This window comes from Pomacea canaliculata, linkage group LG8 (assembly GCF_003073045.1).
Source record: "Pomacea canaliculata isolate SZHN2017 linkage group LG8, ASM307304v1, whole genome shotgun sequence".
Classification (NCBI taxonomy): Eukaryota; Metazoa; Mollusca; class Gastropoda; order Architaenioglossa; family Ampullariidae; genus Pomacea; species Pomacea canaliculata.
The window spans coordinates 2,059,951-2,081,200 of record NC_037597.1 but is presented as its reverse complement, the minus strand read 5'-3'; the positions used below and the strand labels follow the sequence as shown (position 1 = coordinate 2,081,200).

The window sequence follows — 21,250 nt, the reverse complement described above, 5'->3', positions numbered from 1 at the left end:
AATCCCTATTTGCCATCTAAAACGTTAGCCACTTAATTAGCCAGAACTCTTAATAAAATCCTAGAGGCACATAATTCCACACTTACTACTAAACTGGTGTCAGAACTAGCATGTGTCACAAATATAGCAAAATGACTTTAAGCCCACATGTCCAAACTGACTTAAGATAGGTGGAGAGTAAGGTATTGAAAATGTGTACATAAAATAATAATTTAGCATTGACTCCAAACTGTACAGAATTCTGATGAATGGAAAGTTAGTCATACTGAATGCTGAACAGCTATTAAGCAAAAAATCTTTGTTGATGTGGTTGTGCTATTAAACAGTCTGCCACGCTCCTTCCAAGACATCCATCACAAGCACACATGTAAGGTAATACAGTTAAAGTCATCCCCTAACATTTTTGTTTGTGAGGTTGTTGGGTGTTAAAACAGCCCACTTTTTACAGGACCAGTATTGTGTAAGGTGGTGCCAATTGCCTCTCCCTCCTGCTGCATTCCCTCCCCTAGTCCTATACAGAGTCATGCAGTCACCGACATATTAAACCATCCAGTCTTCATTGCTATTACTGGTTCTCTAGCCACTGAGAACGATTGTGTAGCTTGCTCCAACGCTCCGTTGCTCGCCAGACATGGGTATTTCAGACGCTTCCCACATCTCAGCTCAACCCGGCTCAAGGACAAGCGAAAAATATTTGATTAAAAAAATACTCTGTACTACACTCTTCATATGCCATATTAGGCAAGTTAATAGATGGGAAAAATAGTTGCTTCCTTATAAGATTTCAAAACTCAAGGGTTTTCTGAGCTGAATTTTACAGTCAGTACTTTAACTACTTGGATTAGACAAATATACAAAGCCAGAATGTTCTCTAGAACAGCACAAAGAGCAGTGTTCGCTACACTGAAACTCATCTGGAATATCATCACTCCAAAATTAGGGGAATCTTCTCCCAGGTCATCTCCATCTTCCCATGCGTGAAACTTCGACCCTGACAGCAGACTTTCAGGAGTTTGTTGTTTATTGGTGTTTTATGCCATGCCAGCAACTAAGGCTATATCATGGCATTAAAAAAGTTTTTATGTTTAAAGGTTTCAGGGTAAATTTTCTCCAGTTATTTAACTTAAAATCAGACCACGGTAATAAGTTAACTAAATGTTAAAGAAACAAATATGGTGTAAAATGGGTGGTGTAGCCCAAAAAGGGCCGCCAACAAAACAGAAATTACATAAGATATATTAGACTTAGATTTGGTGTAAAAGTCCTATTCTTTTTAAAAAACCAAAAATAGCTGCCGATGGGATGGACCTAAATAAAACATACAATGAATCCACTGTATAAAATTTTTGACGAATTGGTCTGAAGCCCGGACAGTTCATGAGAAGTGTTACTACGTCAAGATGTCCCCACACCAGGGGCAACCTGGTGGTTGTTCCCCTCGCAAGAGGTATCCTTGCGTGGCATATGTGTGTCCTGTCTTTAGTCTTGTTAGGACTACCTCCTCCGCCTTGTGGTATGGCACAAAGGTGGGCGGTCAGAAAGACAGGGAAGAGTGGCGAATAATTTATTCTGACAGAGGTGTTCCAGAGTTTTGCCATAAAGTCAGTATGTAGGTTGTAAGTACAGTTTTACAGTCAGATGAAATAAGGAACTGTATTTTACCAGGGACTGACATGCAGCCTTAGCAGCCTGGTCTGCTCGGACATTGCCTGGAATGCCAGAATGGCCAGGGGCCCAGATAAAGACAATTGTCTTGTTTCGTTCGATAAGTGCTGCATGAATTTTATGAATCTTGGCCACAAGGGGTGATCAGATTCATTTGAAATAAGAGCTTGGAGAGCAGAAAGAGAGTCTGAGATTATCAGAAAGTTGTGCTCCGAAGAGCGGTGAGCATGCTGCAAGGCAAGTATGATAGCATAAAGTTCTGCTGTAAAGATAGAACTTTCGTCTGCCAATCGGACTGAAGCAGCCGTTGTGGTTGGCAGGATGGAACTGCAGCCGCAGCGACTGGGCCACCACTTGGGATTTTGGAGCCATCTGTATAATTGAACAGAATTGAGATAAATCAGAAATAAGTTTACGAAAATGTTGAAGATAGATGGGTCACTAGTGTCCCTTTTTTGAAAGTTGTAAGATCAAAGCGAATCTCAGGAACAGGGAGAATCCAAGGAGGAGTTGTTTGTAGAGGGTAAAGGCTCTACCTGCTTGATATCTACTTCCGGCAGCTTGAAGATGAGTGCTACTCGGAGTGAAAGAGGCTTTTGTCCTTGGTACGTAATGGCATACAGGGCAGCAACGCTGAGGTCTGAAGACAGCACGATACGCAGGATTCCAGGATGGGATTTTAAGGCGACAGGCATACGATAGCATGAGTTTCAAACGACGGAGAGAAAGTGGAGGCTCACCAGCTTCTGCGTACAAACTTTGTACAGGAGTGGTGCGGAAGGCACCCAGACAGATGCGGAGCCCTTGATGATGAATTGGATCAAGAATTTTAAGGTAGGACTCTCGAGCAGAGCCATAGATAATGGATCCGTAGTCTAGCTTTGAGCGGATCAGGGCACGGTAGAGACGTAGCAGAACCGTGCGATCCGCTCCCAGCTGACATGGCAACTACTCTAAGAATGTCCAAGGCTTTCTGACAAGATAGGCGTAGAGATTTGATATGAGGTTAGAAAAGACAGTTTACGGTCAAAGATGACCCCAAGTTAAAATTTAACCTCTTGGACCACCTTGAGCTATCGTGCCTTTGACAGTGATAGAAGGGTTTGGAAACATACCTCTCAGTTTGCAAAAGTGGATGCATACTGACTTCGTAGGAGAGAAATTGAAGCCGTTTTCTGTCACCCACTTTTGTACTGCATTTACGCACAGCTGAAGCCGGCGTTCGAGCATGGAAGGAGCGGTCGTATGCAGATAGCAAAGTCATCTACATACAAAGAGGCCTCTAAACCTGGACAGACTGATTTCAAGATTGAGTCGATTTTGATGTTGAAAGAGTTGGAGAAAGAATGCTGCCTGAGGGACGCCCATTTCCTGTTCCTGAGGAATCAGACAGTATAGACCCTACTCTGACTTGAAAATGGCGGTTTGAGAAGAAATTCTCAATGCAAGAGTGGCATTACGACCCCGGAAGCCCAGGGCATGGAGGTCTAACAGAATACCCGCTTCCAGGTAGTGTCGTATGCCTTTCTCTAAATCAAAAAACACCCCTAGAACATGTCTTTGCCGACAAAAGCATCCTGACAAAGGTTTCAAAACGGACCAAATGGTCCAGGGTGCTGCGGCGTTTTCTGAAGCCACACTGCAGGTTGGAGAGGAGACTCTGAGATTCGAGTACCAGGTAAGGCGAGCAATTTACATACGTTCTAGAGTTTTACATAGACAGCTAGTGAGAGCGATAGGACGGTAAGAATTTGGATCAGAGGTATCCTTACCAGGTTTTGGAATGGGTATAACTACTGCCTCTCTCCACGAGGGGGGAAAAAAAAAAGCCGGATACCCAAATAAAGTTGAAGATATATAGAAGGAGAAGGAGAGAAGACTGTGGGAGATGTTTTAGTAGCTGATAAGGAAATATTGTCAGGACCGGTGCAGAATCTTGCACTTTTGAAGGGCCTGTTGTAGTTCAGAAAGAGAAAAAGGTAGGTTGTACTTTTCGGAGTTGTCTGAAGAAAAGTCACAACCCGATGATTCTTGGACAGATTTTAAGCGTTGGAAGTCTGAAGAGTAGTGAGAAGAGGAAGAATTATGAGCAAAGGTGATGATGCTAAGGAATTTGCGACATCCTGTACCTCTGTAAGAATAGAGTCTCCAACCCGCAGATGGCCTATTGACTCAGCCTGAAATCTTCCCTTTATCTTCCTTATGGCCGCCCACACCGCTTTGGAAGTGGTACGGGAGGATAATGAGGACACAAATTTCTGCCACGCAAGTTTCCTTGCCTGTTTAAAGATATACCGGGTTTGAGCTCGGGTACGTTTAAAATTTATTACATTTTCAGGAGTGGGTTGACGGAAAGCAAGACGCTGGGCTTTTTTCCGCGCGCGCTGAGCTACCCTACACTCCTCTGAAACCAAGGCACCCTTGGTCGGTTATTACGGTGCCTTAGTACCGGAATCGTTTTCTGATGCAATTTTATTTAAACTTGTGGTGAAAACTTTAGCAGGGTGTAAACATCGGGTCTTTTCTAATTGTCTTCAATCTCAAAATTAAAGAACGGGTTTCTGGTAAGGTGGGTGGAGCAGAGGGCCTGAATTCAAGCCAATCTGCCTTAGTTAAATTCCACCCACCTTTGTGAAGGTTATCGTCCCGCTCCAGACCATTTGTAAATATAAACAAGGGGAAAATGATCGCTACCACACAGGTCATCATGTACAGCCCAGTTAAAATCTAATAAAAGTGCTGGGCTGACCACTGACAAATCAATTGCTGATCTCTGTTGCTGTTGTGTGGACGGCAAAAGGTGTTTGAACCGTCATTCAGTATACAGAGATCATTTTCCATAAAAAATGATCCCCAACAACTCTCCTCTGGTGTCAGTCGAGGCCCCGCCCCACATGGGGTGGTGTCCATTAAAGTCACCCAAAAGAAGGACGGGAGTAGGAAGTTTGGGTTAAAAGACTCTCAAGGTCCTGTCGGGATATCCGAGCTGATGGAGGTAGATAAAGACTGCAGATAGTGATAGTTTTGCCAGAGAAACTCGGGCAGCAACAGCTTGAAGATTAGTATTTAGTGGAACCTGGCTATATAAAAGGTTTGAACGAATAAAAAGAGCAGTCCCTCCTGAAGGTACATCATTTGGTGAGTCTTGACGTAGAACTCGATAGCCTTTGAAGGAAAAAGAGTTTGTTTGAAGAAGATGAGTCTCTTGCAGAGCTATTACATCAAGAGAAAAGCGAGATGTTAGGCATCGGAGTTCTTCAAAGTTTGCTCGGATTCCTCGACAGTTCCATTGAAGGATTATAGACATGTGTTATCTGTGAGAAAGGGACGTAGATCGCCCCAAAGTAACTGAAGGAGAAGATCCAGGAGAGGGCAGGGGACGGCGGGAAGGAGAAGGCGACATTAAGCGTCGCTCATCCATATCCATCCCCTGCTCGCCAAGAGGAGTGAAGCGATTAAGAACTGGTATAGGTGCTGCTGTGGTGGTCCGGGTGTAGTGGATTTTCAGGTGATTTTTGTTTTGTTTTGGTATTCTTGTCTGTCTGTGGTGTGATATTCTTGTTTTTTGGTTGTTTTGAATTGCGCGTTTGTTGTCTGACGGTGTTTCTGGTTGGTGAGGTGGAAGGCTTTGACTGTGATGCTTGTGTAGCTTGGGATGCTTGAGTTTTCTGTGTTGACTGGGCGCCACCACAACTTGCAGGAGGAGGAGGAGGAGGCGGCATAGATTGAGTTATAGAACAGGGCCTTCTGAGGAGACCCAAGTCATGTCAGTCTGTATGGACACAGAGGTGGAGGGTCGCTTTATGACTGCTGCTGAATAAGATATGGAATTCGAAGTAGAAGGTGTTCCTGAGGAGCCACCCACTACGCGACGGCGGGCTTCAGCGTACGAGACGCCAGATTCCGCACGTACGCGTTGAATGGCTGCCTCTTCCTTCCACTTCGGGCAGTCTTTAGATGATGCGACGTGTGCTCCATCACAGTTTGCACATTTTGCGCTTGAAGAGCAATCAGCTGCCGCATTGGCCGGTACCGCCGCAGCGAAAGCAGCGGGCCTGGGACCTGCAGAAGCTCGCCCCAATGACCATAACGCTGGCAGTTGAAACAGCGCAAGGGAGATGGAATGAAGATTTGAAACTTTTTACCCGTAAGTACCCGACCTCAATGAAGTCGGGTATTTTGGGTAGACAGAAGGTTAGAAATAAGGTGTTTGTGGGAATAGATTTCCCATCCCTCTTTAGTGTGACTCGTTGTACTGCTGAGACCCTGAGATGCCAATTCTGACCTGATGTCAGTCTCAGTCATCCCAGCAAGGTCCGGGCAACGAATGACCCTTTCGAAGAGTTGAGGGATCGATGTGATGTAACTTTTATGGGGCGATCGACGAACTGTTTACCGTCCCATCGGCGTAAGGCTTCAGAAGCTTTTTGATTTGCGCACTTGAACAAGGAATTGTCCAGAGCGCAAACGTCTTATAGCAGAAAAATTGTTGGAAATGTTTTTAAAACCTTTCGCTATGGCAAAAGGTGATAGAGACGAGAGAGGTCGGTCCTGCTCTGCGCCTTCTACCACCAAAAACGGGGCCAGGCCCCTCAATACTTTCTCTCACTTCCTCTTCACTATCAGAGGAATCATCTTCACGTATGCGTTTCCCCAGGTTAGATAATTTTTGGCCATGATAAAAGGATTAACGTTTCGTTCCTTGTGCTCCCCACCCACCACGGAGTCCAACTAGGGGATCGACCGAGCGGTACCACTTGGGTATTTCCAGCAGGGTCACACCAGGGCTACACAAGGAATATACTCTGGCCTTCCAGAAGCAAGACAGATTGACCCCGGCCGCAGCCTTCTAGCAAAGCTAGGGCAATTCACGACCAGCCGCTTGATTGGTGTGGGCCACACCAACCCCCGTCTAGGGGAAGTCCGGGCCAAAGAGGTGTGTTGGTATGATGGGCCGCAGCCCATCAGGGACCTCAACCTCCAGGATCCCATTCTCCCCGACACGGGTCGCCCTGCACGGCAAACGCAGGGGACCTAAAGAAGGCCGCAGACAGGAAATGATGTTCGAAGAAAGATGTAATGGGAGAAGGAAAAACAGAAGAAGGGCCGGTGAAGTCAGAAGAAAGGAAGGGTAAAACTGTAGTATATGAGGGAGATGTTTACTTTGAAAAAGAATAGAGATGAAAGGGCTAATGAAGTAAGAAAAAGAAAAGCCTAAGGAAAAGGGGTGGGCCAGCTTTGTCACCCAGCCAGAGAAAGGCTGGGTGTTCGCCCCCGGCACTAGAAGCCGGGCCCTTGGGGGCGACTTTCAGGAGAATACAGAGTCCATGCAGATGATCTTTCCTATCTCCTACAATGACCAGATCACCAATGAGGAAATGTGAACAAGAAGTGTTGGAAGACCTGATCACAGTCAAAAGATACAAACTTGCAAAGACTATTCTGCAAGGAACAGTGCACAGAGTACAAGACAATGGAAAAAAAAAAAAGGACAGGCATCATTCTGCACATTTCAAATAATGGCAGATAAGTAATAGAGACAGCAAGGGATGGTGGTAACAATACTAAGTCTCAGGCTATGGGACTATTGTCACCTGATGAAAAAGTTTTCAAAGATTTCAAAAACACTACAAAAGCCAGAAAACATCCAGAAATAAAATCCCACAGGCTTACAAATTATGTGACCAAGCATTAAAAGCTATTCTACCCACATAGCACTCAATGCAAACCTCTGCCCAGTTTAATGTTTGTCATGCATTTTTAATGATTCAAACTAGACAATCATGTCCTTATATCACAATCCTTTAATAATCTAGTAATCTTCATGCTTTTCAATGTTGAATCTTACAGATGCACAAACCATCATAATTCCACATCTGAGAATGTGTATCACGTCTGTCTTTGTCAAATTCTCTTTAGGAACCAGGTTTTTTTCTGTATCATATATCGTGAATCCATCGTCATGCACACCACAAACTTTCAGGAGAGGTAAGAGGCTCTATTACTTCCACTGTTTACCAAAAATTTTAACTGCCCTCCCATCGACAGTCAAGGATAAGTGCAAAATTATTTTTTGAGGAGAGTTAAGTAAAAGATACAAATTCCCGAAAATCTGAGTGAAACATTCTGTTCCATTCACTAGATACAAGCCTTGTTATATCCCAGTTATCCCCTGAGGTTTAGAAAGATGTCAGACCTCTTTCCCTTATGTCACAGATGTCGACTGGGTCAAAATTCACAACACATTTGTTTAAAGAAACTAATGACAGCCCTATGTCTTGTTAACTTTCCAATAGCTTTGAGCTTCATTTCATTCTGGACTTGGAAAAAAACCCTTAAAAAACGCATTAGAAGCTACCAGTGCCAAACCTTTTTCAGTAACACATGGGTGTGATCCTCACTTTATAAAGGATTTAAACCAGCAACATTCCATGCTAATACTCAATTTGGACTGCAGGCCACATTGACAATTACTCTCCTTTATGTGCCTGTCCCATACTAATATTGTACTAGTAGCTGTACATGCCACATTAACACCATACTATCAGCTGGACAACACTAGCATTTACCCATGCACATGAACCAAGGCCACAGCAGAGTTTCGAATTCTTCAAGCCTCACTTTATGTCTGCATTCAGCACTCCTGTTTAACAATGAATGCAACATTGACAACAGCCACACATTATATCAACACCTGCTGTATTCCTGGGGACCTATGCCACTTTAATATGTAGCACTGTTTCCAAGACCGTCATCTGACTTACATACCACATTTGCAAGGCTCCCTATTTTAAAAAAGTTTGTTAAAAATTGTATGCTAAATATGTACTCAAATCTAAATAATCCAAAGAATACAATTTACATATTCACAAACATACTATGGTCTTAAGACACCTCAGCTTATCCATCTTATGACATACTTATGGACCCTTATCACATATTCTCTACAGTAACCAGATTAAATACATGCACGTCTAATCAGATTCACATAAATCTGCCTTCTATGTCCTTGCAACAAAGCAAACTTTTGATCCAATATTTCTAAACGTTTAAAAATAGTTTGCCCTAAACGAAAGTTACATCAAAAGATGTTAAACTGAACTGTCTACAGTCCCAAATCCCAAATGTCAATGATAAATTTATACACTTTGATACCGACTGCATTCTTTTTTCAAGTCATCTACAACACGACTAAGCCAACTGCTTTCAGACCTTGAAAACAAAAGTAACTTCTTTTTGAAAAGTCAGTGAAAAATGTACAGTCAAACTGCACTAAGTGTACATTAAAATATGAATTTAAATAATAAAAAGAGAATCCCATCTGTCAGACATTCAAAAGTTCATCTGTTTCAGGTGGTGTGTCAGTGACCAAGGGAAAGCATCAGACATGACAAATGGAAATAACATGACATTAAAGCATGTACATACAGAAAGACTAGATGAAGCCTTGTATGAACAACAGTGTGACTTTGTCAATAGCTCTACTGGCAAGTCGTTAGTGTTGCCCAGGAAAGATGGTCAAAGCTAAAACATTAATGCTTCAGCAACTTTGTTATTGCACAGTAACGCTGTTTTGGCAAGTGTTTAAGGCAAACATTAGGCATACACAGCACCAATAATACAAAATGTGATGCAAAGTTCCCTTTACTCTTCGCAATGTCTGAAATAGCCATTATGTTCTAACAGAAGCTTTATCGACCACTCTGACAACATATACTCTAAAAGTAAAAAAGGTCAGCTGCTGCCCGATACAGTCACTAACATAAAACATGATTTTAATCATTGTCACCATCCTTTCCCTGACCTGCAGACCACATTATTATCATGACATGATTTAAATCACTCATATCACCATTATTATACTGACCTGTAGGCCACATTATAATTATAAAACAAATATCACTGTCTAAATGAGCCTCATGTTACTATAAAGTATTGTCTCTAATATGACCACTCTTAGTACAAAACATAAAATCAAGTTTAACTGTTCAATAGTGACAAATTATCAACACACTTTTGCCTAAGAAAATTATAAAATGTAACATCAGCTGATTCTATCAGTTAAAGAAGTGCTTTGTATGAAAACTTACTAGAGGACTTTCAGACATTCTTCTAGTTAAAATAAAATGTGCAAACAATGAATAAATGACTGCTCTACCCTAAATTAGGAGATAACAAGATTAATACTGGAATAAAAATATGATATACTAAACAATAATATTTTTATCTACAACTGGCATACATTTTGTTTCAACAAACAAAACAACAGCAGTAACAAGTCTACATAGCAATGGAAAATACAGTCAAGACTTGTACATCAATGTAAGCAGGACAACTAAACCCTGTCATGAATAAACTTGCAGAAATCTTAACCATCTTGTATTAATGCTGGAAAATAAAACAACTTGTAATCAGAAGGCATCAACCGCAAACAAGCACCTTCGTATGCTAAACAGCTATTTGCATCTGTGAAACACAGTTACAGGTTTCAGTTCACAAATTCACCAACTATTGTGACCTTATTTTGTGTGCAGAAAAACCATGATAAATAGGGAAAAAAGCTCAGAAACTGAAGATGAGAAAGAAAAACAAAACCAACACCCTCTTACATCCACCACACACGAGTGCGCACACATACATGCTCAGAGGCACATGAATGTGCACATATGCATGCGAGTGTGCACACGTATGCACAAAGGGCATCATGCAAGGATTAGATACAAGCATGATAAATTTAAGCATTGTGAACTGTGCATAAAACAGATTTTAAAATATTTTAAAACTGTAAGCAGTCTATACAACACCACCGGAAAAGAAGGTGGAAAGCAGAAGCAGAAAGCTGCATGCATCTTTGTTACATTCAAACCCAACATGACAGGAATATAATGTAGTAATGAAAACTCAGCAGCTAAACTCAAGCTGTCACTGTGAAACAATTTAGCTGTTTATATACTTTTATATGGTCTTTCAATTTTTGAAAAAACAAAACAGTGCTCATCTGAGTTGATGTTTCATGTATGACTACAAAGCAGTGCCCACAACTCTGGGTAATCACAGACTATTATAACAATTATTACAATAAACCAGTAAAAGTTATATGCTAGTCTATGATTATGAAGCAGTACTTAAGCTTAGTGCTCTTTATATATGTCACATCGCACAGCTGTGCTTCACAATAATCAATAATCATGGAATAAGTTATGCTGATTTTATGCTGTCTCAAAATGCCAGCATTGCTTGTGTGTAATATCGGTTCCTCGTACCATTATGCTAGGAGGTAAAATACATAAATAAATACAAAGCCCTGCCAGTGTGAGTGTAGGGGCATAAAAGGTGTCAACACCACATGGCATGAGGGATGTGGGTGACAGAACAGAGACAGCATTGAGGCTGACAATACAAATTGTGGCATGTCATCTTGGGAGGGTCTACATGTACAGAAGTACAGCATATACTCAGTTAATGCACAGGCTTATAGAAAGTTGTTTCTGAGGACTACTAAGCCCATGCCATTTAGTGGCCAATACAGCCAATGGCAGATGATCAGGTGGTCCAGGTGGTTTCGAAGCTCATGCCTGACAGGCGGTTGCTGGCCAAGCTGCTACGCGACCCGTGGTATGAGAATTGCTCAAAATATGGTAATGCCTCCATCTCTTCTTCATCTCCAGGGAAAACAGCAGCTGCAGCGGGTTCGCCAGCTGTTGGCGGTGTTAAACTGACCGTCTCACCCGTGAAAAGTTCATCAAAGTAGCGCGTATCTGTGTCGGAGGTCACTTGTGGCTTGAAGGGTGGAGGGATCTGCCCAAGTGATACCAAGCCAAAAAGAAGTGTTAGATTGGCAAGTGGACCTTACATGGTCACAGACAAGACAAGCACGTGACAGGAAAATTGTGAGATAGATGGGATATTAGATGGTGAATCAGAGGTGTAAGGTGTATTTAAAACTGGATTTGTTCAGTTCAGATATAGTTGTTAAGCTTCCTTTGCTTACAACACTCTGGTCTTTTGTGAAGCTGGCAACCTCGTAAGTACTTATCTTTGAAGGTATATTTTGAAAATATCCTTTTCGCAACAATTTTTAAGGCATCACTTCTTCAACAGTAAACAGGTTCTTCTAAACACTACTGTTTACTCTGTTTTCTAAGTCATGTGGAAACTTATGATTATTTATGATACTCTGCTTTATACTGCAACTTTTGGCTTAAATGTGCACCCTATCAGTTAAACTGGAAAGAAGACGTTTTTTAAAAAAGTCATGCTATAAGGCAAACAAAGTCAGAAATCAATGTTGTATGTGTACAAAGCAAAAACAGAAGGCATGCATTGTGCACAACAGGATCCCTGTTCCTAAGGTTAGCCAATATTCTGAACACTGTAATGAACACTTAAAAACAAATATCACATAAGTGATGAGCTCCCTCTACACTGCACATGCCTGTCATTTCTCAGACAACCACAATATTCACAGAGATGTAAATCTCACAACTGACAGTCCACTCCTAAAAGAACCTTTTTAAATGACTGTCTCACCAGTAACAAATCTAAAAATATCATAGATACACTTTAAGAATATATTTTTTAAAAAGTCACAAAGAACAGATAACTAAAACGATTAAAGATAAATCTGCACAGGCTAAAAAATGTCAGTCTAAAAATAATTATGGAAAGTGAAGCAGGTGATACAGTTTACTGGTATAAAATCATGTATCACCAGTATTTTTTCTGTATCTTGATATTAAATCATCTAAATAAGAACAAATCCAACATTTGCCCAAAACAGACCTTTTGGTTTGGAGAAGAGATGCAATCAATCTGGCTCACCAAACTGACCTGGATCTACACAAGACCTCTTAAAATGGTCAAACTGAGAGGTGATCACTTTCATTTGAAGATCTCTTCCGGGGGGGAAAATTGGTGTTTTACATCAAGCCAGCAACAAAGCTATATCATGGCAAGGCCACCAGCCCTGTACAGGATTTTTTATGGAATGTAACTTCGCTTCTCTTATTTATGCTGAGAAAAAAATATGTTCAAAGTTTCATCTTGGCCATTGTGAGGTATATCAAGAAATAATCAAACAGCATGTCAAATTTTCCCCACTGATTTTACGTGGATATGAACAGGTTACATCCAATTAAAAACCAAGCCTGTTCTGTAACCAAGGAAATGTGTCTAAGTGAAAAATTTTTTTTTAATGCATAAATAAATTTGGAAAACATGGATTTCTGACAAGCGCAAGCCACAGGCTTATTATTTGACATCCAGCTTTGTGAATGGTTTCACCACTTTATCTAAATAATGCTGGCAGTCTATGGTCCAGGGTAATAAGCACAAAGAGAAACTTTGAGACTGGAAACTCTTAATGACCATAACTCAACATGCCACTTCATGTACAAATCCTTGTAGATATATCGTATTATCTCTGTCTTGCTGCACAGTATATCAACTGGACTGTGATCTCAACTTTTCTTCGGTTTGATGAAGCCTCATTCTTCAATACTATTCATGGCCATGGAGACTGAATGAGTTAGGTAGATTAAATAAAAAATATTATCATTAATGTTATTTACGAAGTGACTTATAACACAAACTCTTTCAGATGTGTCAGCAGTTACAACACCTTGATAGATTTCATGGATCCAGCAAAAAAAAATTTCCTAGGAGAGTTTGTACAAAAACAGCTCTGCTTCAAAGCACATCATAAAAATCAATAACAAACATTTTTGTTATGCACACTGATTTTGCTCCAAACAAGTCAAGAAATGAAATGTAATTCAGCAACATATTGCTGAATACATAAAAAGACATTTTAGCTTGAAGAGTTCACAGAAACACGATCTGCATTTTACAGCTGTTTTTCAGTTTTTCATCATATCACACACTCACAAATATTGTCTGCAATTGGTATAACCCTATAAATGGAAATTTAAAACCTTCGAGATTTACAAAAAGTGAAAGAAAAGTATCCCCTCATCTGATATTGAAGTGAAAAGACAAGTATAATTCATGATTTAATAGTTTTCTCTCTAACACACACACACACACAGATGCTCACTCTCGCACACACAAAAAAAGGTAAAAAAAAAAAGCATTATAAACAAGTAACAGATGTGAAACATTTAGCAATCTATGCAGCTGTAAAATTACTGGAAACCAGTGTTACCTTTTCCTTGAGTTTGATGTTCATTTTTATCAAGGAAAGGGATATCATTTAAACAGATAGTTTATCTGTATTTGATGCTAAAATTAAAAGATTAAAGACAAGGATGCAAAACAGGATAATGTGAACAGAAGTGACATCTGGCAGTAAGTTTTCCAATGATGATAAGCAAATAGCCAGAAACTGTTGTAGATCTAAATAAGAAGAAAAGCTGTAATAATTGCAAGAAAATAAGTTCAAGGAAAAATTAATAAAAGAAAACCACTGAAATGTTGTCGCCCAGGATATTCTTTCACATATAATTAGTGTTGCTTCATCAATACTGCAAAAGCCACAGTTACCACCAAGAGAAAAAAAAAGTCAAATCAATGTTAAAGCCTTTACATCCTTCTTGTAACTTACCAGTATTTTTTATGTAACCCATAGTATGATTGCCAGCAACAAATTCACGAGACAGTGCATAAAACACACAAAACCTCAGACCTCATACTTCATGCAAAAGTACACATCTCACCTTTTTAGCAACAAGATCCTCCCAGTTGATGCACTGGAAAAAAGGATGTGTCTTGATTTCTGTTGCATCTGCCTCGCTGCCACCAAGTCTGTAACATGAAAAGATTACTTTTTTAAACCTCTATGTAAAGAAAGTATAATTTTTTTACAGAAAGAAAAAGACTTCAAAAGCATATTTTCTTCATCCACCAAAAAAGTCTGTAACATGACAAAATAACTGAAATAATATAGCATATGACAATATTTCAGCCAAAATTTAATGTAAGAGTTCTTTTCTGACTGAAATTTTATTTTGAATTTGTAAAAGAAAAAAAAAGACTTTAAAGAATACACACACTTGGACTGTAAAGATATAGTAAAACAAATGTAGTTTAAAAATGCAGTTTAATGGTATGTGAATTGTATCATGCCATAAAATCAAAATTTGATTTTAAAACTAAAAATTTCTTCTGACTAAATGATCAAGATATTCTCACCTTCTCTTTGGATTTTTGGCTAGTAGTCCACTGAGTAATGATTTTGCCTCCTCTGAAAGGTTGCGGGGGAACTTGACATTTTGCAGTAGAATAAGTTCAAATAACACATCATGGTCTCGGTTATAGAAAGGCAGTCGTCCACACATCATCTCATACATGACTACTCCTGTCCCCCACCAATCTACAGCTCGACCATAGTCGTTGTCCTCTAGCACCTGAAGAGGAAAAACAAAATTGTCTATTATCACATTACAAAACTGCAGTTTCTTCATAAGATGAAAGCTCAATTGTTGAATCTTGAAGGGTTATGCTCGATAGGAGTACTATATGTAAAGGACTTTTTCACAACTACAAAAGACTCCTTACACACAGGCTCAATACCCTAGTATTCTTCTTACTTGCCAATCCTTTAATTATACAAGAACATACCTCAGGGGCCAAGTACTCAGGAGTACCACAGAAAGTACTAGTGCTGGCCCCAAAAAACATCTCCTCCTTGCACAAGCCAAAGTCTGCTATCTTGATGTGACCATCTTTGTCAAGTAGCAAGTTCTCCAACTTGCAGAAACACACATATAAGCACTTGTTAAATCTTAATGTGCAAAGATGACCAAACAGTCATCATTCCAGGTCACAATTTATCTTTCAAAATCCTTCAGGCAGTAAAATGACTCTTCTTTTGTGTCCAAGTAATAAAATTCCTAGTATGACACTATAATCAAAGCCAATAAACCATGGGTGACCATGACGTAAACTCACAAGATGTTGGCAACATTTTGCATCATTCTGAGCACAACTGCATTTACGTTAAAATTCACAGGACATCAGTTGCATAATGTATTCAGTGTGTTCTTAACATACACCCCAGCTTTTTAAAACCTATATTAGCAAATTATCATCAGGTCTGAAATGAGAATACATATACACATTTACCTATTTTCATATGTACATACAAGCAGCATACACACATGCAAATAGAAATCCATGCACACAGTCTGAATGTTTCTTAAAGCTTACCTTAAGATCTCTGTAAACAATGTTGTTTTCATGTAAGTAACCCAAGGCAGAAATTATTTCAGCACCATAGAAACGTGTTCGCTCCTCCGAAAATACACGCTCACGAGACAAGTGAAAAAAGAGTTCACCTCCATTCACATACTCCATGACAAAACATAGCCGGTCTGGGGTTTGGAATGAATACTTCAGTTGCTAAGGAAAAAAAAAATGTAATAACTATCAAGCATTCTGTGCAAAGTCAGAAAATTTCTCACTTTTTTTCCTAACATTAGTTGCCTAAATTTCTACATGACAATAACAAAAAATAATAACAGTTCACAAATTTTCCTGGAAAACAGTATCTTTAAAATTAGAAGTTTATTATAACATGATCAAACTATCCCATAAGGCTTACAGATACTTCTCTGAATATTTTGCATGAAGAACAGTACTTACTGTAAGAAAAGGATGGTTAGTAGTCTGTAACACTCTGTTCTCTGTTAATGTGTGTGCCACCTCTTCCTGTGAGTAAAATAAATAATAAAACCCTATACACTTGGCAAAAACAGCTTTGTGTACATCTTTCTATGACTTCAAATGTGTATTTCAAAACCTACGATTAAATGGCAAAAGCAGTCTGAAGTGCTGAAAGTCCTAGAGGTAGCAGTCTGCTTTTCTTTGTGTTGTTATAGAAATCAGAAGCTTGTTTCAACTGCTTCATACAAGCAGGTAACATGAAAATGTGTTTACCAGCTGTCCCTTTCTATGGTGTGCTTTAATTGACTCTTGGTGTCTACAATTATATGCTACGAGTAAAAGTCAAAAATGTAATGCATGCACGTAAACTTCCATTTTCTAAGCCTGCCTAAGCCACCGTAATAAAATAAACAAAAGGTTACAGGACAGAATTTATGTCCACTGAAGACTCCCTACTAAAACATGCGCAAAGAGGAGGAAGCCAAACTATGAATTCCCTAACACCAAACGTGAAATAAATTTCTGCTGAAGGCAATATATATATATTTTTTTAAAACCAATTTTTAGCAGTCATGCAGACAGTCTGATTGCTTTTTTATTCTATTACTCTCACACCTACATGCAAAAACATAATTCAGCCAGCTCGTCACTCCATCCATGCTCCATTCAGTCCTGCTCATTAACTTCAGTTGGCCAACCACTCCATAAGTTTAACATGCCAGCCTTACAGCCTTACAGTCACTTGTGCAAGTCATCTTGTTTTGTCGGCTTTTTATGAAAAACTGAAGAAAGAAAATTTAGAAAAACTGTTTGAATGGAAGTCTAAATATACCTTTGCAATGATAACAGCCTTCTTCAAAATTTTTATAGCATACAGATGACTGGTACTTTTTTCCTTACACAGGATGACTTTGCCAAAGGTGCCTTTGCCCAGAACTTTCAAAAAGTCAAAATCATTTAATGACTGCAAAAGAAAAATCCACACATAAATAGTAACTAATCATTCTTTCCTGTAAATAAGATTTTAAAAAACCGCATTTTATAAACAAATATATAAACTTCTTTTACTGCATATAAGCTATCTGGTTGAAATGTAAATGAGTCTATCTGTTCACACACCTGCATGAACAGCTGCATACATGTATACAATCAAACATATGCTACATTATATAATATCTGATCATATGAATAACAATATTACAACTTTCTAAAAATTATACACACAGTGAAGCACTCACCACTTTCTTTTTGGCTTTATAATCAAGAAACAGCTCAGATCCTGTTTCCTCTGTTACCTTGAGGTTATCAGAGACTGAGTGAATTGCCTGAATCCATTCTTCTCTGAAAACGAGCATTTAATAAAGACTCTTACACTTTCACAACACTGTAACATACAGTGAAAGGAATGAAGTCAATACCTTAGATAATAGGTACTAGTATTTTTTGTGAACTGTACAAAGTTTTTTTAAAACTAATTTTACACTGGGCTAAGCATTTTGATTTAATTAGTTGTATGATTGATTAAAAAAAAAAAAGACTATTTTTCTATGAATTTGTTACTAATTCCTTTAGTAAACATTTTAAAAAAAGACATAAGCTATTCTTGTGAGAACCTCAAAATAGCAAACTCTCAAATACTATGGCAACACACAATGGCTCATCATTGGAACTGATGCCAAATAAGAATGCCAAAAAATGTGTATGATTGTTTTACATATTATCTAACATACAGTTCTGCAATGCGCTGCTGAACCTAAAAAAAAAAAAAACCACAAAAGTTCAATATCTATTTAACATTGGAATTGTTGCAAAACTTAATTCACTTTCACCATCTCTCTCAAGAGGTCTTCATAAAAGTTCCTTATTCACTTCACCTGATTAACTCTTTACGGATAAGCTTTTTGCCCAAGCACTGAGCTAATGTGGTTTTTTGACTATAAATATTTGATTAAATTGATGGTGATGATTTCACCTAAACTGCTGATAGGAATGATTTGTCAGCTGACATGCAAAAATGCCAAGGCCTGTGTACTTAGTCATGTTCATATAGACAATAATTCAAACAGTCTTAGCCCTTTCTTTACCTTTCTTCTGGTGTATCCACACAGAACATGCGCTCTACAACAGTTGTCCATTGTAACCCTCGTATAAGAAATGTGTTTGGTCGAGGCCGATCTATCTTCATCAGCTGACAGTCTGCAGACAAAGGAAAATGGATGTACATATTTCAGAAAACATTTAAAAAATGGTTCAGATTACCAAAAAAAGCTCTACTAATATTGCCTGCGCATCAATCTTGCTAACCACATATTACACAGGCCAGAGGACAAGGAAGAGCAGATTCGTGTCAAATATTTTACCCAAAATGTAACAGACAAACTGTCTTACATCACAAATCTATGCAATGATTCTGCTCCATAAAGACAGACCAACCAAATTTGCAAGGCAAGAAAGTTTACCGCATACTAATGAACTGGTTTTGATATATTCTGGTACAATGCAGATATCCAGATCAATGGCTTAATTTTGTGTGAAAAATGTTCTCTGGAGACAGGATAAGCTGCTATATCAAGTACATGATTGTACTGAAATCAAAAGCACTTAATATCGCTGCATATGCATACCTTTAACTGTGAAATTATTCAAGGGGTCAGATGTGTCCCCACCCTCTGGCTTGGATCTGAAGCCAAGGAAAGATCCATCCTTACAAAGGATGAAGTACCGTTTCCTCCAATTTTTTATGTGTTCACCTGTAAACAGTTAATGACATGAAAATATTTCAAAACATTGGTATCTCTCATAGCCACTGGTAACGTACATTTACTTTAAGTTCAAAGACTGTAAGCCAGCATCACTGAGAAGTGGCAAATAACAATCATCACTATCACAAACACTGTTATTTTCATCTTCATCCAAAAGGTTATGTCTTTTTAATTGCACTTCAAATGGTGCCTGTGTACACAGATAAATATTAGTGTATAACTTAAAAAGCTGCCTGAACACAAACTAATTTTCATATCACTTGACTGGACAATCAAGAAAAAGTTTCAAAACGGTTTTGTTATCCATATTTGAGCTATAGTAATACTAGTATTTTCAATGTCCTCAGCTAGACTGCTTGAGTTAAAAGATGATACCTGGAATATTCCAGATACAGAAATTAGACATTAATTAATGATATAAAAAACTATCTACCTACTGTCTGAATCAGATCATATCTTTTAACATGCTACTGAAATCACTTTTTCAAATTTTAAGCATGCAGTAATTCACCCAATATTAAATACCATGCACAGACAGAGTTTTAAAACATGTACATAGATATGCTTATGTTGTCAAGGCTACAGCCAAATGGTCAGCTAAAACTATATCTTAAGTAGGCATATCTGATGAAATCATGTCTGACATTTTTCTTTTAGTTTTTGTGCATTAGCAAAAAGTGCTGCAATCTAGATCTCATAACTTTGATAAGAATTTGTAAACTCTACAATCATGTATGGACTAGCAAAAAAAAAAAAAACACAAAAACAAATGGTCTACCATTAAGACATACTTTGACAGTTGACAAATCAGCTTTGATAACTAAGTTATCTGCTGAAATATTTCACAATTAGCCATAGTAAGCAACAGTTGTGAGTTTACAAAGTGGTCCATTTGTACTTAGACTCTTGGCAACTGAATGGATAAATTCAAACATAAATGCTTACCACGCTTCCATAAATATCCCTCTTTTACACTACTATGCATGTGTCCAAAGTTGGCACACATGACTACATGTAGACTGGATATCTCTCTTGTTCTGAAAAAAAGAACAAGCCATGCCAAAATTGTTAGCAATCATCAGCAGCACTGCTTTCGGTCAACAATCACAGAGATTCTATTGACTGGCCAGTAAAACAATCATTCATATGAGACAATTCACACCATCAGTCAGTAGGATATTCACAAGTATGACAAAGCTGACAATTTTTCTGCTTCATTTTGATTTATTGCTGAAACTGCTGGTAAAGGTGCTGCTATTTGAACACAACTGCTTCCAGCTGTGTTTTTATCTGAACACAAGACTCCTTCCAACTGTATCAAAATTATTCAGAACTGGGTGTTAGGAAAGTATGCATTTCAGCAGGAAATGCAATTGTCATCTATGTTTACTAATGACAAATGTTTAGCTTAAAAAATCTTTTCAGTGAGAACATTACATGCATCCTCTAAAACATCATAATGATGTAACTAACTTGTTTCATTTGTTTTCATTACAGGCTATTTTTAACCATCAAGTCAAATCCTGGGTTCTTCCCTCTTTCTAAAATTACTCCAATGTAAACTTGTTGTTGATACAATCTGTGATTGCAGACCTTAACAAGACAATGCACTTTTTCCGACTAAAAAGACAAAAGGTATAAAGTGTTACGTGTCAAAAATAGGACAATGCGATATAATCGTCGTCCTCATTTTGGCAGACATTGATTCTGGGTTAGCAAATATTCCTGGTTCGTGTTTCTTTACACGAACCCAACAGGTTGCCCTACCAAGTACCGTACTTGTGTACCGGAACTTTTCTTCAACACCAAGTCTCATGTCCGCACATGTGTGTCAGCAGACATCAAAACTATAAGAGACTAATATTCTTAATGAATATACATCAATACACGCTATTTAACCATAAAAACAAGCATTCAAGAATTAATTTTGACCTACCAACCAAGCATCACTCTGTGATCAGGAGTGTTCGCAGTCACACTCTTCCGCGGTCAAGATACTCGCTCCAACTATTGCAGAGCCAGGAAGAAACACTTAAAACCAATAAATATTAAACTGGTTGACAAGCGTACCTTGATTGCTTCGACTAAACTCGGGATGAGGATGAATTATTACACTGTGGTTTTGTACCCCTATCAGGAAACCGGGCACTGTTGATTAGACCTAATTCTAAATGACATAAATGTAATCTCGCGATGTGCGA

General features: G+C 38.7%; 1 protein-coding gene across 4 annotated transcripts in view; it reads right to left on the bottom strand.

The window, feature by feature from the left end:
- LOC112570966 (RAC-gamma serine/threonine-protein kinase-like) overlaps positions 1–21,240 on the bottom strand; it is a 29,662-nt gene extending 8,422 nt beyond the window's left edge. Inside the window, exons 1-12 of one of the 4 annotated variants that reach the window (XM_025249725.1) lie at positions 21,120–21,240; positions 19,995–20,086; positions 18,912–19,037; positions 18,372–18,483; positions 17,526–17,628; positions 17,120–17,251; positions 16,267–16,332; positions 15,832–16,023; positions 15,244–15,372; positions 14,815–15,029; positions 14,340–14,427; positions 8,368–11,463 (exon numbers count right to left, since the gene is read on the bottom strand). In XM_025249725.1, the coding sequence (XP_025105510.1) occupies positions 11,209–11,463; positions 14,340–14,427; positions 14,815–15,029; positions 15,244–15,372; positions 15,832–16,023; positions 16,267–16,332; positions 17,120–17,251; positions 17,526–17,628; positions 18,372–18,483; positions 18,912–19,037; positions 19,995–20,055 (1,479 nt within the window). In that variant the 5' untranslated portion in view covers positions 20,056–20,086; positions 21,120–21,240 and the 3' untranslated portion in view covers positions 8,368–11,208. Of the gene's footprint in view, positions 1–8,367; positions 11,464–14,339; positions 14,428–14,814; positions 15,030–15,243; positions 15,373–15,831; positions 16,024–16,266; positions 16,333–17,119; positions 17,252–17,525; positions 17,629–18,371; positions 18,484–18,911; positions 19,038–19,994; positions 20,087–20,985 lie in introns of those variants that run through there. The other 3 variants (XM_025249723.1, XM_025249724.1, XM_025249726.1) reach the window with 3 other exon arrangements.
- Between the last annotated feature and the right edge of the window lie 10 nt (positions 21,241–21,250).